The sequence below is a fragment of the Lampetra fluviatilis genome, chromosome 4 (genome assembly GCF_964198595.1).
Source record: "Lampetra fluviatilis chromosome 4, kcLamFluv1.1, whole genome shotgun sequence".
NCBI lineage: Eukaryota > Metazoa > Chordata > Hyperoartia > Petromyzontiformes > Petromyzontidae > Lampetra > Lampetra fluviatilis.
In genome coordinates this window covers 8,650,587-8,666,854 of record NC_136278.1, presented here as the reverse complement: position 1 = coordinate 8,666,854, position 16,268 = coordinate 8,650,587, and the positions used below count along the sequence as shown (strand labels likewise).

At 44.5% G+C, this 16,268-nt stretch overlaps 1 protein-coding gene across 2 annotated transcripts in view; it reads left to right on the top strand.

The window, feature by feature from the left end:
• The window catches only part of LOC144931550 (cytoplasmic polyadenylation element-binding protein 2-like), a 95,584-nt gene that overhangs the window by 21,638 nt on the left and 57,678 nt on the right, over positions 1 to 16,268 (top strand). For both annotated transcript variants that reach the window (XM_078855517.1, XM_078855516.1), the window contains exon 3: positions 1,202 to 1,258. In XM_078855517.1, coding sequence (XP_078711643.1) covers positions 1,202 to 1,258 — 57 coding nt within the window. The remainder of the gene's footprint in view (positions 1 to 1,201; positions 1,259 to 16,268) is intronic.

The following is a 16,268-nucleotide window of genomic DNA, read 5'->3' as shown; positions in this document are numbered from 1 at the left end:
AACCAAACTGTTCCACTGTTGTATACTTGCTCCACAGCTTCATAGTTTTGACTATGTACGGTGTGTTTATGCCCCCCTCCCTCGCCCCCCCCCCCTCTGTCAATCCCAATGAACAGGATGATCAGCTTCAGCATTATCTCCCCCCCCCACCCTCCTCTTCCATCTATTCACTTTACCACCGGTGGTGCTTACTTCCGGACAGATGCATTTATATGTCGATTAACCGCGAGTTATAAATTGCCAGGGGGGGGGGCACAATGGCAAACCGTTCACAAAGCAGGAACGAACTGTGATGTTTTATTAACAACTCTGTTCTGCTCCGATATCGCCCATTGCATTGTTTGTGTTGTTTAATGGTCACGGTTTTTGTTTGTATCCTCTGCCCTTGTATTTTTCTATTGGAAGGACTAGAAAGCAAGGGGGGGGGGGTTTCCATTGAGCTGAAATCGAGCAGGATTTCTATAGCACGGCACCATGCATCGAATAAATAAATCACCAGGAGTGTGCCAGGGCCGTGTGTTTGTTTTGAGTGCACCTTTATCTGCTGCTACGCACGCGCGCGCACGTACACAAGCACGTACGCACGCATGCTGCAGACTTGATTGCAGGCGCTCACAGCCAGACTGCGAGGGTGTTGGTCGTCCGGGCAGAATCTTAATGATTTCGGCTCCAAGAGCTCCCCACTCGCAATAGGGATCTCGTTGACCTTTATTGTCAAATGTTAATTATTTATGTCTCGAAAACAAAAAATATTCCACAGAGTATGCAAATGCACACTGCCTTGTTTGTGGGGAAAAACGAAATCTTGATTTGGTTTTTTCCAACCTCTCCCTCCAAGCATAATTTTTTTTTTATTAATTGGTGAAATCATAAATACTGTACATTAAGAGCAAAATGTATTTTTGTGCCGTTATCGGATGTATCGCTTAAAGTGCACGCGTTTACGCTCGGACGCCCAACGCGCGCGTTCTTAATCTCTGGGTTTTCTTTCTCGCACATCCCCGTTGAAGCTGTGGCTCGGAGGCATCGGCAGATTTTTTTTATTTAAGCAAAAGTGAAAAATCGATTCTTTTTAAATGATTTACCTATGTCCTAGATTGAGTTGATGTTTAACTCCGTGCCTCGCGCATGAACATATGGCCCTGCGGCTGAGGCTGATTGTCTGCGTGGCTCAAGGGACGTGTGTGGGTTGTGTTTGCAGGTCGCTTGGGCATTGGTTACCCACACCCAGGAATGGACAATCTGCTCTCCCTCAATGGTGAGTAAAGCATCACGCCGGCGCACATGGGATCCGCATTTTTAAAGACATGCGTCCACGTCGTGGGATCTAACCTGAATGTGTTTAACTTCATATTTGCTTAGCAAGTGTTGCCAGCTGATGATGGTAGACACAAATACGCAATATGTAAATGAAGTTGGGAGATTATCTATGAAATGGCCAACTAGTTAATTCACTGATTTAATCGACAATGGACAATTTGTTGTCAAGGGGAAAACAAACGAAACCTCTATCGAGCCAGCTGATTGGGTCTTTAGCGTCGCTAACGTGAGTTCCGTGGATTGTTGCATCACCAGAAAGCTATGTACCTTCTTTGAAGTCCAAGGTCCTGGTTAGAAGCCGGATACCATAACGTGTCTCAACATACACACACATCCGCTTGCTTGGACTCAACAAGAGCCTCGCAAGGGCAGGCGTGTTTGTGTGCACGTTACTGCCGTCCGCAAAGAAGTAATTCCTGCTCAAATACACTAGCAGAAACAAAAGTGACCTTTTTTGATATCCAAGTGTGCGACGAAATGTTACCAAGCCTGCGTCAAGACCCCACCGCCCCCGAGTTGAAAGCTCATAAAAATGAAAAAAAAATCCGGTCACTTTTTCTCAAGTTCAGAGGTTGTGGCAGTTTAAAAATAACTCTGGGGTACTGTAATCACGAGGTAGCAGCAATATGACCGTAGGTTTTAGTGGTTGTGCGTTACAGCTCTCCTGTGTCTTTTTCTGTTCAAACCGTGTGTCGTTTGTCACGACGTCTGACGTTTCGCTCTACGTAATGGTAGCTTCTAATTGGATATTCGCTTCCTGAAGTGATGCTGTTCCCGAAGAAGCTCCCCATCACGTGCAGCGAGACGTCGGACGTCGTGCGAAACTACGCACGGTACAACCATAAAACGCATCTGAGAGATCAATTATGTATGTGTATACGACTCGGCTAAGTTCAGCTGAGCACAGGCTCTTCGAGTGGGAAGGGTTAGAGACTGCAGCAGATAAGTGTCTGAGGTTGCTGCAGGGCATTGTGGGAGCCATCGATTTTAATCTCCAGATGATGCATGGAGCGAAAGGTAATCATTTGTATCTGTCGGGAACGTCAATATTTCAATGGCTCTTATAGAATGAATATCACTCGGCACGGATTAGCATTTTTTGGGAATACTTTAATAAACGGCAGACGGCATTTTACACGGAACTCGATGCTGCATAATTGTAGTTTTTCCAGTGTGACCGAACATATATTAACGTGATTAAATTCAATAGAATTATGCAACGAAAGGCAATCGGTATAACATGTATTTTATTAACTAGCGAAGATTGGTTTTGTTAAAGGCGGATTTAGTCTACGTGCCAAATTCACTTCGTTGGCTTTGTTACTAAACAGAGGGTAAGGGGGTGGGGGGTGGAAGATAGGACAAAACCCCTTCACATGTGTTTGCCATTCGGCAATGACTGAGGGCACTTGAGAATATGTGGTTTTATCTGTAAATATAAAAAAAAAATTAGATATCCCATCAAATATGAAAAACAGCCGGAGGCAAATTATGCAGCTTGGGCTGTAGTGGCGCGCTCTTCACTGGCAGCAGGCGCTCTCTGCTTTGCTTCAAAGTGAGCTCCGCTCGTGCTCGCTCGCTCTCTCAGGCCACGTGCGGGCCACTCTGCCCTGACCTTGCCCATCTGCGGTGCGGGACGAGGCCTGCCCGCAGCTGAGGCTACAGAACCCGGCCCGGTGGCTCCCTTTGTTGTCGGAGCCGTGGCTGTGTAAATAAAGGCAGAGCCCAGACAAAAAAAATGCACTTCATTATGCTGATATAGTCATCACATCGATTGACGGATGAAATACTGTCCATCGACAGGTTAAATCGTATTTTTAGCAAAAAGAGAAATTTTACATTCTATTTATAGACCCGCGCGACCTCTGGCTTCACCAATGCGAGGCGCGATACCGGATTTTGCATCGCGCATCGCGACGTGTGGGACAGGATAAGCGGGGGGCTCTGTGTGTCGATATGAATGGCGGCACGCAAACACCAGCAAGGCCCTTTGTGGATTTTTTGCCGAGTGTTGAGGTGGCAATGGGGCACAGTTTTTGGTGGGGTTGCCCCGGTCACCTCAGCCTCCCCCCCCACCACCCCCTCGCTGCCGTAGAGTTCGACGACGACAATGGAACCACAAATTTATAACGCGCGTGTTGCCGCACGCTCATCCAGTGGCACATCACGCACACGGGCCCCCCAAACACCGCCCAGGCCACGGTGGGCAGAGGCCCCGTTAGAGTGCTGGAAGATGCGGCGGCGCTGCCGGCCTTCAACACCAATGGGCCACGCCGGAGCCCCACTTAATTAGGGAACAGGTGCAGCTGTAAACAACGAGAGCCTTTTTTGGACCGAGCTCTGATAGATAATTAACAGAGGGACATCTGTGGATAAGTATGGGGTAGGGTGGGGGGTGGAATTATAATTTACTAAGCAGGGCTTCTATTATTATAGGTGTTGATTACAATATTTTATTTTGAATGCAAACAAGTTATGATCGGGTATTTTATTAAATTCTTAATTGCAAGCGTAAACGACGCTTAAACATTCACGTGCATAGAATTTTAATAGAATGTAATAAACTAATATTGAGCGTTTTGCAACTAATATTGTTTACGGTGCGGACAGCTCCAGTAATACTATTCAGACAAAGGTGCGTTTTAGCAAACATTAGCAGAGTCAAGCCCATTCAAGGAAGTCTTACAATTCATCTATTAACCTGCGCTTAATGTTATGGCATATAGGTCATTTAATAAGCACGTTTGACCTTATCGTCATAATCGGATAGAATTAAGGTCACAGCAGGGGGGTGGGGGGGGGTCCATTCCTTTGTGACGTGGTGCTGATTGGATTTACACATCTGCAAACGATATCCCGTGTGTGGTCACCCATAATTTTGGATCAGAGAAAGCTGGCGTCTGGTACTTAGAAGAATGTCTCAAACAAAATCATACTGTATACGGAACGGTGTAAGTTTTTTTTTATGAACGCGAGCGTGTTGTATGTGCGTCACTGTGCTTTTATGTATTTAACATGTGTCCATACACTGCATATGTACGTATCCCACGTGTTGTGTCGTATGCGCCACAGGCTTTATTAAAGTACATTGCACATCAGGCTATGTTCCTGTGGCCGTAGCAGAAGGGGCTCTGTTGTGACACTTGGATTTAAATCCCAGCCAGGGTCAACTCTGCCCCATTTATAATCCATCTCAGCTTGGTAAAACTTGCATCAACGAAGATAAGCGCCGCTCAAAGTTCACATTTTAAGGTTTTATAAAACACTTTGCGGGTTTGTTGCGAGTGGTGTGAGAGCATGCATGGTGTGTGGGAGGCGGTGGCACAGTGGATAGTCTGCGCAACAAACCTGGCCACATGAGTTTGATTCCCGCTCACTGGCAACACCAGTGACGACTACTCTATCTGACCCGGTCCTGGGCCTCCCCGAGGTCGACTCGGCCTCAAATGAGTACCTGGTGCAATGTGTAAACATTGCCACTTGGGAGACGAAGGTGGTCGGGCGTGGTGTTGGCCACCCACCCCTGAGTGTGCCGTGGCAGCCTTAATTGGTTCTCGCTAACAGCACTTGCCCCAGCAGTCTCTTAAGGTTATATGGGGAGTCTTTGTCTTTTATGCCTTGACCTTGATTGCACGACTGTGGAGCTTGTGTATCGCTTGGCTGCGAATCAACGGGCTGGCATCTGGTGCCTTACAGGGCCCAGCTCAGCTGAAGGAGATGGCATTGAGCTTTGCAGGAAACTTCCATGTGCTCCATTCGCGTTTTGCAACCGTTAATTGGATTTCGTGCTTTGCCTCGCGTGGCGCAAGTAGATAAGAGAGGTGGGCTGTAATGATACGGGCAGGTATAAAGTCTATGCAGCATTCCTTTAAAGGAAATATATAAATAAGGGAAATGCATTTTTTCAAGTACATTGTTTACGTCAAAATGGAATCAAAAATTCCTGCAGCTGTTTGTCTTTTCGAGTGTTTTTTTTATACCTGGATACGTGGCAAGCTGAAGATAAAATGCCATTTGAAAACTTTCTGACCGAACCATTGTATCTGTATAATACCAAAATTAATCGCAATAATGTTTACTCTCTTTCCCCTGAACGGCAATATTGTGTCAACTGACAACCGACCTTGGGCTCTCTCTCCCTTTCAGGATACGACACTCATAAATAAAATAGTTGTGTACGAAGGTTAAACAAATCAATGACTTATTGGGATGAATTGGCCCCAACTCTGCACATACATTCGCATTTGCCAGCCGCTGCCGTGTGGCACGATTGTTCGATCCTTGCGGAAACTATGGCTATTCCTACAGAATTACGAGGCACTTGACACATTGCAGGCTTGGAGGCCGTGTGCGCATCTATTTATTACATGTGTGAAACATTTTAGTTGGTTCTTAATTCGTTTCGAACACCTTTATCATGGGATTTCCCAGAGGCCTCTTTTGTCACAATACATTTGGATGCTTGTCCCCCCCCCTCCTCCCCCCATTCTTGTCCATTTAAAATATTGCAGTGAAACCAACATGGGCTGTTAATCTGCACTGCGTTTTTATCTCTTGAGCAGCGGGTGTTTTTGTTTAAAGGGCAACTTCGAGTTTGGTTTAAAACTATTATTTGATTCAAGCTATCGCAGCTTTATCTTTGCAATGCTGCATGTCCCATTGCCAATTCGTGGTTCTCACTGGTTGGGCCGGAATGTGACTTACTCAATATTGCTGAGAATTAAAAAAAATGTTTTACTTCAAATGGCTTTTATTTACGCTTTAGTTGGTGATCTTGTTTGTCTGCATGTTTACACCTGTACGTACGAGTACTTTCGCGTTTACATTGTCCTGATATTGTATTCGATACTGTACGTGGTGATACAATTCGCTGCGTTAATGATGAAAATTACCCAAAGAAACATTGAGCTGTTATTGCACACCGGCTATCACAAAGGCATTGTGTCACAGACGAGTATAGTTTACCGATAGGTGGCGGTATTCACAATGGTTCATCTGCTTTAGGAGAGTCCTTGGCACGATAGCATTCTTGTAACCACGTATTTTTCAACCCAACCAGCTGATTAAAAAAAACAATTTGACCACATAACGAATTTAAAAATGACATTGCTTTCCAAATGCTTTTGAGAGTAAAAAAATAGCCGATGTAATTTTTACTTTGGAAATCGCTGTTAGTAAAATACTTTTTTAAAAAATTGGCTGCCTAATGCTTACACGGGTGAGGGTGCAAAGTGTCGTTGCGATTTAGAATCCGATCCATCTACAGGAACTCCAGGCCCGGTTAGACCTCACCCCTGCCGCTGCCTCCCCTCATCGCTGCCCCCACCCCTCTTCCCCCCTCTCCCTCCGAGTGCTGAGCAGCTCATTCAAGAACGCGGCACTTAAAGGGAAGAATGAATTCACCTGGGTGTGGTGCAGTCTACCCACCCATCATCCACCCCCTGGGCCCCGTGTACACCACCCAAACCAGTTTCACGAACCGGGTCTGGGCTGTCAGCCCGCACCGGCCAAAGCCAGGTTACCACATCCACCTCGCCCGAGCAATTGGGCAAAACCCGTTTTTGACGTCACGTACAAGGTGCGCGCGTTAGCACCCGAGGGTCGTGGAAACAACGCTGGGGAGACCGTGACATTGCGTCACCGGTCCAGATAGTCGCGTCTGAACTATCCGCGCCAGGTTTTTTTAAACCATCGCGAGCGAACCAACGCGTTTTGGAGGCGACAAACACGGCCCTCGGAAGGACTCGTTGGGAGTCGTACGAGCATCGCTATTTTTTTATAAAATCCTTTATATTAAGTTCACTTGCTTGCTTGCTTAGGACCGTGCAAATCTTTCGGACGTTTTTTAACCCACTTCCCGTGATCCAACCGAGCTGACATTTTCCACACAGACTCGTTGTGCGTGACAATTAATGTTCGTGAAATTTTTTTCCCAAAATTTTACACTTTTTAGGACAAAAATATAATATTTAATTACCAATTGCTTAATGCTGCCATGCAATCATCTGACCCATAGGTGGCAGCCATCTCAAGCTAGAGGACGAGAGGACTCTAGCCGCCACGCATATAAAGGATTTATAGTGAAAAACTTTGTTTTTACGGGTTATATTTGTTTAGCTGCCCGTGGCCACTGCGTGGAGTTGCCGTGACTTTTTTTGTGAGACCATCTCAAACGTCTGTCAGTATGTTGGTGTCGGAATGAATGTATTGGGGGGGGGGGGGGGCGGTTGCTCCTCTCCATCGGTGGACCCGGGCCAGGGGGCCGGGGATTCCACGTTCATCTTGTGGAAGGGAGACCATCACCACCCCATTGCTGACGTCTCGCAAAGTGGTAGTAGCTATGGCACTTGCACAACTATTTTTTTGATCGGTCATGGTTAGCGAGGTGAGTTATTTCAGCTATTCTGCAGGGTGCGGTGGTACACACCCTGCAGTATTAGTCCAGAGAGAGGTTTGTGCTTTAGGTGATGATCAAGTGCACTACACGCCCTGGCTTAGGTGAGGTGCAGCAAGCGCCGATAGAAGGGCACTACAGCAAGTAGGTTGGTTACCCTTCTCTGCAGATGTTTTCAGTGTTAGTCATTCACATGTATACACTTATTTTTTTAAATAACTGTAGTTTCCAAACAGAACCCTCTTCCAAATATTAGAGGATCAATTCAGCTTTTATTTGCTTAAATATACCTTGGTGGTAATATATTTGCATACCCTCTCTGGAGGGGAAGGCCATCTCGGCAGCAGTGGTGTGAGCACATCATTGCAGGGCCTGCATCTTTACTTTCAACAAATGTTCCAAAACTCGATAACTATTGATTCCAAGCGAGGTCAGTTTTCAAAATGCGTATCGAATGACCGACGCGGGTACTTTACGTTGTAAATTTTGAGCCGTTGCTGTTTTTAAGCGGTTTAAACATTTGCGTGTCGGCGAGCCTAAAAGCGTTGCTTGCGACAGCAGTTCGGGGGGGGGGGGACACACGTGCCCCCCCACCCCGGCTCGTGTTTGTTTTGCTTTTACTCACGGCCAGGAAACAGAATGCGAAACTTGTAGCACCTTCCCGAAAAACTCCGCGATCGCCCTCGCCGCTTCATTATAGCCAACGTGTTGGGCGACCACGGAAAACTACAGAGGGTGCAAATAAGTAAAATGACAATGCCGCTTTAGGCGTTGCCACCCGGAGACGGGGGGGGGTATATTTCACAAGCGTGGTGGTGTTTCTTCTGGCGATGATGTTTATCGTAATGAAACTGTGCGTGCGGACGAGTGGCGCATGTGTCTGCGCTTTGTGACCCAAAGTGCATTTTAATAGTGCGCTCTGCTCCTCAACATGTTCGGGGGGGGGGGCATGTGCGAGCTCTTTAGCTCGTGCGGGGTTTTTTCATCCTCCCCCATTTGGTTAATTCGCACAATGAGTGCCATCACCATTGAAAATGTGTGCATGGGGGGGGGTGGTGAATGGGGGCGAACGGTCTGTTACTGAGAGGTGATCACCATTGTGTTGGCATTAATTCACTATTGATTTATTTAATCTGCATTGCATTAATTAGGGTTTTCTCATTTGTCATTTTACTATGTAAAAATTTGTTAGAGTGAATTAAATTTCATACCGTAAGATTTTTGCCAAGAGCAATGATGTCCATGATTGTTGATTTTTCGAGGACCGAATTCATCATTTTAGTAATTGATTTATAACATTTGAAATAATTAATCAATTCACATGAATGTCAACACTCAATAGACCTTAGTATTCCTTAAATAACAAGGCCAGTTAACATAACCTCAAATCTTATTCTTCTTTAAGTGATAGTATTCAAAAATAAAGCCTTATTATTTTGAGAGTGCATATCACATCAAGTGTCCTTCAGCACCGTGGCATCAAATAGTTTTAAAACTATTTTACTGAAAAATGTAGCAAAAACATATTTTGAGATGGCAAGTGTGTGTCAATCCTTAACAATAATAATTGAATAGGCGTCACGGTGCTGAAAATAAACGCGAACCTTTGTCGCGTTATTAACGTGCTCTCTAAAGCTTTTGACAGCCTCCTCGCTTATTTGTGTAATTCCATCTAAACGTATATTGTTATAATCGTCAGTGTTTATGGGGTCGCTATAAAACTACTTCCGTAAAAACGTCCAAAAGCATTTAATTAGAGGTGACTGCTAATACGGGAAAGGATTGCTTCATGCGAGACACTTACAGTCAAAGCTGTTTTGTCAGTGTGCACTATTGCCAAGTCTTGACAGCGAGTTTAAAGACCATCGCAGCTGCTGTTCTGAATTACGTAAATGCCCTTTGGACAGCCAATGGACTGTGACTGCTTGACTGCTGAAAAGTTAGTGACTGACTCTGGGGGTCCTGCAAAGTCGAGTGCAGCTTTACCCTTATTCTATTGAGAGCGCACGCGACCCTTGCTTTGCTCCCGGCCGCCCTCCGCGTAATTTGCGAGCGCCCGGCAAATGTGTCCTGTCGAGTGCAGGGTTTTGTACGCGGAGAAGGAGCGTGCTTAGGATGCTTAGGAGAACGCTGCTGATTACCGCTCGCGTGTGCGTTGATAATGCAAAATTCCTGCCGTTTTAAATTTCAGCACGCGCAGTCGTGCGTTTCAATAGAGGGGAGGGGTGGCATGAATCCGTGTGCATCGCAGCGGTCATTTTCGCCAGTCATTCTCTATCCGCTGTTGGCTGAAGGCTTGTCGGTGCGTTTAATTTTAACCACTCGACACGTGTGTAAGTACGCACAGCTGCACGCGTCTTTATTTCTGTCGTTTCTCCTGTTTTTCGCGCAGATCTTTTTGCATGCTAGTAATGTGCTTCCATCATTTTATTGTCTATTTAAGCAAGCCAAATGATGAATAATTTCCGAATGTGGAATACAATGTGGCCACGACGCACGGTCTACCATTTGCATTTTGAGTGTGCTCGTGGGCATCTTTAATGAGCGCACCTCCTGGGGAATTTCAAAACTTGACGTTTTCTATTTTTTCACAATCTTCCCAATAAATTATCTTTGTATTCCACTTAATTTGGCGCCGCGCACTTAAAAAAGTGTTGCACATTGACTTTGGGCCGTATGTTTTTGGCATGACCTTTTTTTTTTCGTAATCCCTTTCACTGAAAGCTTAACTTTAAATCGGATTATTTTTCCTTGAGGTGACACGAATTACGCGAGCTATGTCCACATTATCAAGCCCGGGCAAAGGGGGGTGAAAATGCATTTTGTGATTTGCAATAGAATATAAAAAATATATATTTCCCAACCGTATCGCAGTACCTTCGAAGGGTCGGTCACCTTTTTCAGAGCAAATCTTCAAACTGAAGAATATAATTTGCGAGGTGGAAATTCATGACATGAAGGTGTTCCTATGATTGAATGCTGTGATATTTTCTTTCCGTAGTAGTTGAGGGTATCTTTCTTTCGTCAGCGTTAAATAATAAAAACGTGTTTAAATATTTTATCTCCTAATGAGCTGCTGGAGTGAAAGAGGACCCCAAAGGTCTGCTACTAAAATATTAAATCCCACCCTATACACTGCTGGAACAAAACTCTGATTCCTGCTGTAAAGCAGTCTGGGGGTTTGTGTTTGCGTCTGGAATATCAGTGCAGTGTGGACGTGCGCATTCCAAACTCTTGTGCGGTATTCATTTCATTAGTTAGACAGTTTCCACAGACTTCACTTAATTTAAGTGGCGTACCTCGCGTTTTAAATTTAAACAAATCCCCATTCCGCCAGGTGACACACTTTGACATTTTATTTATTGCGAATGATTCAAAGGCGTCTGCAGACGATGAGCTCGTTTCTGATTGAGCTGTCGCCGGTTATTTTGTTGTCAACTGATCATCGGATGTTCCCTTAAATATTTAGAGTTCTTTGCCAATCCACTGCTGGATGAATCTCCGCACACCCGTGTCAGTCTCATTTGTTTGACCATACTTCAGGTTAGCGAGTCTGTGCGGGTTGGTGACGGGAGGCCCATCATTGCTTAAGATGTCACTCACCACTGACACGAGCTGTGGCCAGTCATAAAACTCAGGTGGCCAGGTTCGATGTAAGAGCAACCGTTTCTTCATGATGCAATATTTTCGGTACCAATTGCACCGATTTTGAAATCGTTTTCCATTTCGGCCTCTTCAGCTACAGAGGGAAAAACCGTACGCTTTTTAAATATTTATGTTAATAGGCAAATATGTCTTGATGCACGCATTTAATTAATCACTAATTCCACAACGAATTGCTTGTTTTTTGCACGTTTAAATTAGCTCTTAGATGGCTGTGCTCAAAGTGGCTGTTTGTTCAGTATTTGCTGCTTTTGCATGGCATTTACGGAGCCGAGCAGTCGAACTGCGAGTGCCTCATTTGCGTTTGCATGGTTTGATTGACAGCGGTATGAATTATGGTAATGCGGCACCTGCGCGCATTGCCACACAATTGCTTTGCGTAAATATTTGTGATGCTATCCATGTTTCATGCGGACGAGTAATTTACACTTGGCAAATGCTTCCGTGACATGCGCATGTTTTGATCCAATTTACGACGAGCAAAATCATTTGTGCACAAAAGCCCTAATAAGATTTTCTCCACGAGTCTTAATGCTGCAATGTATGTGTGGCTCGAAGCCACTTCTCTTGAAATATGCTTTAAAGCATGCAAAGTATATGAATGGATTCTCGCCCAGCTAAACAATGTTTAATGTAATTACATTTGCATGTGTAATTTTGTAATAGTCCTTTAGTTATCCAGGAAAACGTCATTTGAGTTTCAAGAGAGAGGGGGGGGTTCTTTGCGTCAGCCAGATGGGCCAAACTTTTAAATGAACTCATTGGGGGGGGGCACACAAACCCCTACAGATCGGTGAACAACCTGATCGCGCTGCTGCCCTCTTGTGGCCTCCTCATATTCCAGCAGGTTTGGGACCATCCGAAGTGATGAAATGTGTGTGTGTGATTGACACACCCCCACCTCTGTATTGCTGGCTTAATGGGATGGTTAACGTATTTTTGTATTTTATAATAAGCTATTTATTTGCTTTAGTAAGATTATTCAACGTACGCGTGATCACAAGGCCTTAAGTCCATGAGTCCAACCCATATATGTCACTTGGCTGTACCTCCCCAGGTGGCATAACTTTAGTAGTTTCAATAAATTTGCGTGGATAATAACAGTAATTCATGATAACTATTTTAATTGAGTGGGTTATCCATTAATAAACTCTTATTAGACGTAAAATGAAATGGGTACTCCTAAATATGTGCTCACTTAGGTGGTACAAATGTATTTTCTCTCCCATGGACTGTTTGATAAAAGTAGTAATTACATACTCGATCATGACTGCCAGTGTTGCACGTTCGTGCAAAAGAAAGTTTTTTAAAATATGGAGGATAGAATTCTCAACGACTTCCTGGCATAATGCATTCGTGTATGCAGTCAGTCTGCCATTGGTGATCCGACCTTGATCCATTTGCAGGCAGCACTATATCTTAGGCCATGGCCAATGCAACAGCCTTACATTTATCTGGCTGAAAAATCCCTGATTCATCTCTGAAGAATTCCACACGGCCTTTGTTTCTTTTTCTTGCCATGCAAGGAGTTGCAGGCTTAATCATGTTCTGATGGCTCACAGAGGGGGGCATTGATCCACCATGCCGCTAATGTGTTTGTGAAAGCATTTTGTGCATTGGTTTTAAGTTGTGCATTCATCTGCCCTTTATTGGCAATATTTATTCGCTCTTCTATGCTGCATATTTAATTCAAACGTGAAGGTGCAGCCCTGCAATTGCGTGCTCCAGCCACTGCCTGGTGGACGGGCCTCCAATAGACTGCTCTAGACAACGTTTGTCTACATGGTAGTGTATTTTGGCCTCCTGTAGCACATTGGCCAGACGTTCTAGAAGAACCCGGAGTTACCCACAATTTACCCCACCACACGGTAACTGCCGATGAACTAACTGGCGTATCTATTTATCATGCTGTGTGTGGACAGATTAAACAAGTAAAACGTTACTTTTAATTTCAACTGCCGTGCTGGGAAATTTAATCTAACCTGCGACTTGTGGATTGAGTGCAAGTCCAGTGTGCTATTTATGTACAGCACGGCTGCGTCCCTTTTAATGCGGTGTTTTTCAAACTTTTTTCGTCCACTCAGCCGACGCAAATATTACCGCGGACCCACACAGCCCCCCCCCCACCCCTGGTGCCAAAATGCATTCCCTTCTCTCTTTAAATGCCCGTAATACAACACTATTCACATTACCGCAAAACATACAATAAATTTGTTTTAACGCAGCTAAAAGGGGGGAGGGGGTGGCATTTATATCTCGGTTTTAGGGTAGTTTAATAAGGGTAGTTTCCCTAATTTAGTTAAAAAAATGTTTTATCATAACTGAAATATAAATTCGTGTCAGAAACCAAAAGGTAATAAACATTTTAATTATTTCTGCATCAACCATGATTGGCATGACAGCCCGCGTGCCACCTGGAAGACCATCGTGGACCGCCGGTGGCACAAGGATCGCACTTTGAGAATCACCGCTCTCGTGCATCCGCGCCTACTTTGACTCGGCAGCTCAAGGCTGGACTAAGCTGACCCCAGCGTACATTTACTTGTGCAAGATTCAAAGAAAACGCCACATTTTTCACATTTCCCCAAACCCCCCCCCTCCCTCGCCAAATGTAGACCACAGTGTAACATTACACTTTGTGAGTTCAGCAGTTTTTGTGTAATACAAAGCAGCAGAGTGTATTTGCACTGAACTCGTGGCACCTGCACTTGGAGGATGTTGTAATAGGAATATGGTTTTGTCTGTCTGGCATGAAACCCGAGTGGTCTGAAAGGTGGTTGTGGTGTGGGTGGGTTGAATGGCGTAAGAGAGAAAAGGGTTGGTTTACTCTTTCTCGTTGGTCTGTTGTAGGAGGTGTTTGCATGGCTGATGTGCAAGCCCCCCCTTATGTTTGCACGCTTTCCTAGTTGAGGCTGTCGGTCATGATGGAAGTGGTGAGGGGGGGAGAAGTGTGGTGATTCTTGGCTTGTTTCTCTGCCGCAGTGCCTCTTGAGTGAAATGGATTGAGGATGTGCGTGCCGGATCAGAGTTGGCGACACTTGACTGTTGGCCACTCTGCCTTTACTCCCCACTTCATTCTTTGTCATCATCAATATTGTGTTCTCTGTGGGGTTGTGTCATGGCCCAGCAGTCGTACGTCAATTCCTTGTTGAGGATGTTCATGCTTCATGGTTGGAATCTCTATCAGGTCACCTTGGTTGATGGTGAATACAAGAATAATACCTGGAAGTTACTGAAATTGGATTACACACAGCAGCATTGCCCCCTATTGTGAAGTTCCTGCAGGCTTTGTGGGAAAAAATAATAGTACCTTATGATCGCCTTGCGCTATAAGAATAGCACATACGAAATGTACTCAATTATCATTATGCTGCTCTCCATACTCGAGCTGGAAGTAATATTTTTCTTGTTGCTAGCACCAGCTGCAATATTGTACAACTGCAATGTCTTTTGGGGCCAAATGTACATAACGGTAATTGGATAATGTTTGCCAAATCGTTGGTATTTCTGCCAGTTTGCTTGATTATGAAAATTGGTGGCAACTGCTTTTCTACAAAGACCTGGATGAAGCATTATCGCTTGAAATGTTCTCATTATTTTACAAGCGCGTTTATAAAATACATTTAATGCGTATGTTTGCATTTATTCAAAGTTGCATTGAGGACTTAAATAAAAAGTAGATTGTAAAAAAAAACGGGGCGATGCAGTAAGTACACACGATAACGTTTGGTTTGATAATGGCCCTTCAGCTGAATGACTGCCAGCACTGAAACACCTCTTTGCCTAATAATGGACACACAAGTGAGGTTCTAAGGACGTGTTGCGATAATGCTACCTCTCGCACTGCTCGCGTGTGCGTTCACTTGTGAGAATTATCTCATGTGGGCCCCGTTTGTCTCCTTTGATGCTGTGCAAATAACTGGACGAGCACTGCAAAATGTGCGCCGTTGTGAGATTTCTTTTGGACCGGAGACTAGTGCATGGTCGTCTGAAATAACACATTGAACAAAAGTTGGTGGGGGGGGGGAATGCACAGCTCAGCAGTGTTGGAAAAAGAATAATGGTGTGGTAAAAAAAAACGTAACTATTAAACTATTTTTTATTTTTTACCAAGTAAGGCCCACTGAGCTATATAGCTCTCTTTCAGATGCTACCCGGACACAAATAATAGCTCTACAAAGTAGCTTATCGTGTGGATATTTATAGCAGCCAAATACTCTTAATGCATTTTTTTTAATGTGGAGGGGAAAAACCAGAGGACCTGGAGAAAATTCCACGCGACCACGTGGAAAGAGACGCGCAAATTCCAAATATACAGGTGTCAAGGTCTGGATTGAACCCACTACCTCCTCAATACCAGGCGATAGTTAACATCTCACCAAAAAGGAGTGGAGCAGTGGTTTGCACATCGCGTTCCGAATCTAGCGACCTGAGTTGGATTCTCAGCCATGGATAATGTCCGTGGTGAGTGGTCTATACTGGTCCTGGGCCCCCCTTTCACCAAACCTTGCTGACCAGCGTGGTGCAAAAAAAATGACAATTATGGACACGGCATGCAGAGACCTTGAATTAGCAATTGATTATGGTTTTATGACTTTATATTATTTAGTAAAAAAATTTACAATGGGTTGTAATGCAGCGCATATAAATACTGGCGTGCATCTGCATTTGCTTTTTGGATATTCACGATATGGATGACAATTGTAAGCTTTTAATTTTGTAAGTAAATTTGTGCTCGTTAAAATTTACAATGGCTCACTTTGCATGTAAAGTTTCACCAACAAGGGGAAATTTTTAAGTGTAATTAAATATCACGTGCAGACTCGTTTATAATTTCATCTAATCATTTTGTTGATTGCCGCCAAAAGTAATTGGCACGGCGATGCGTAGG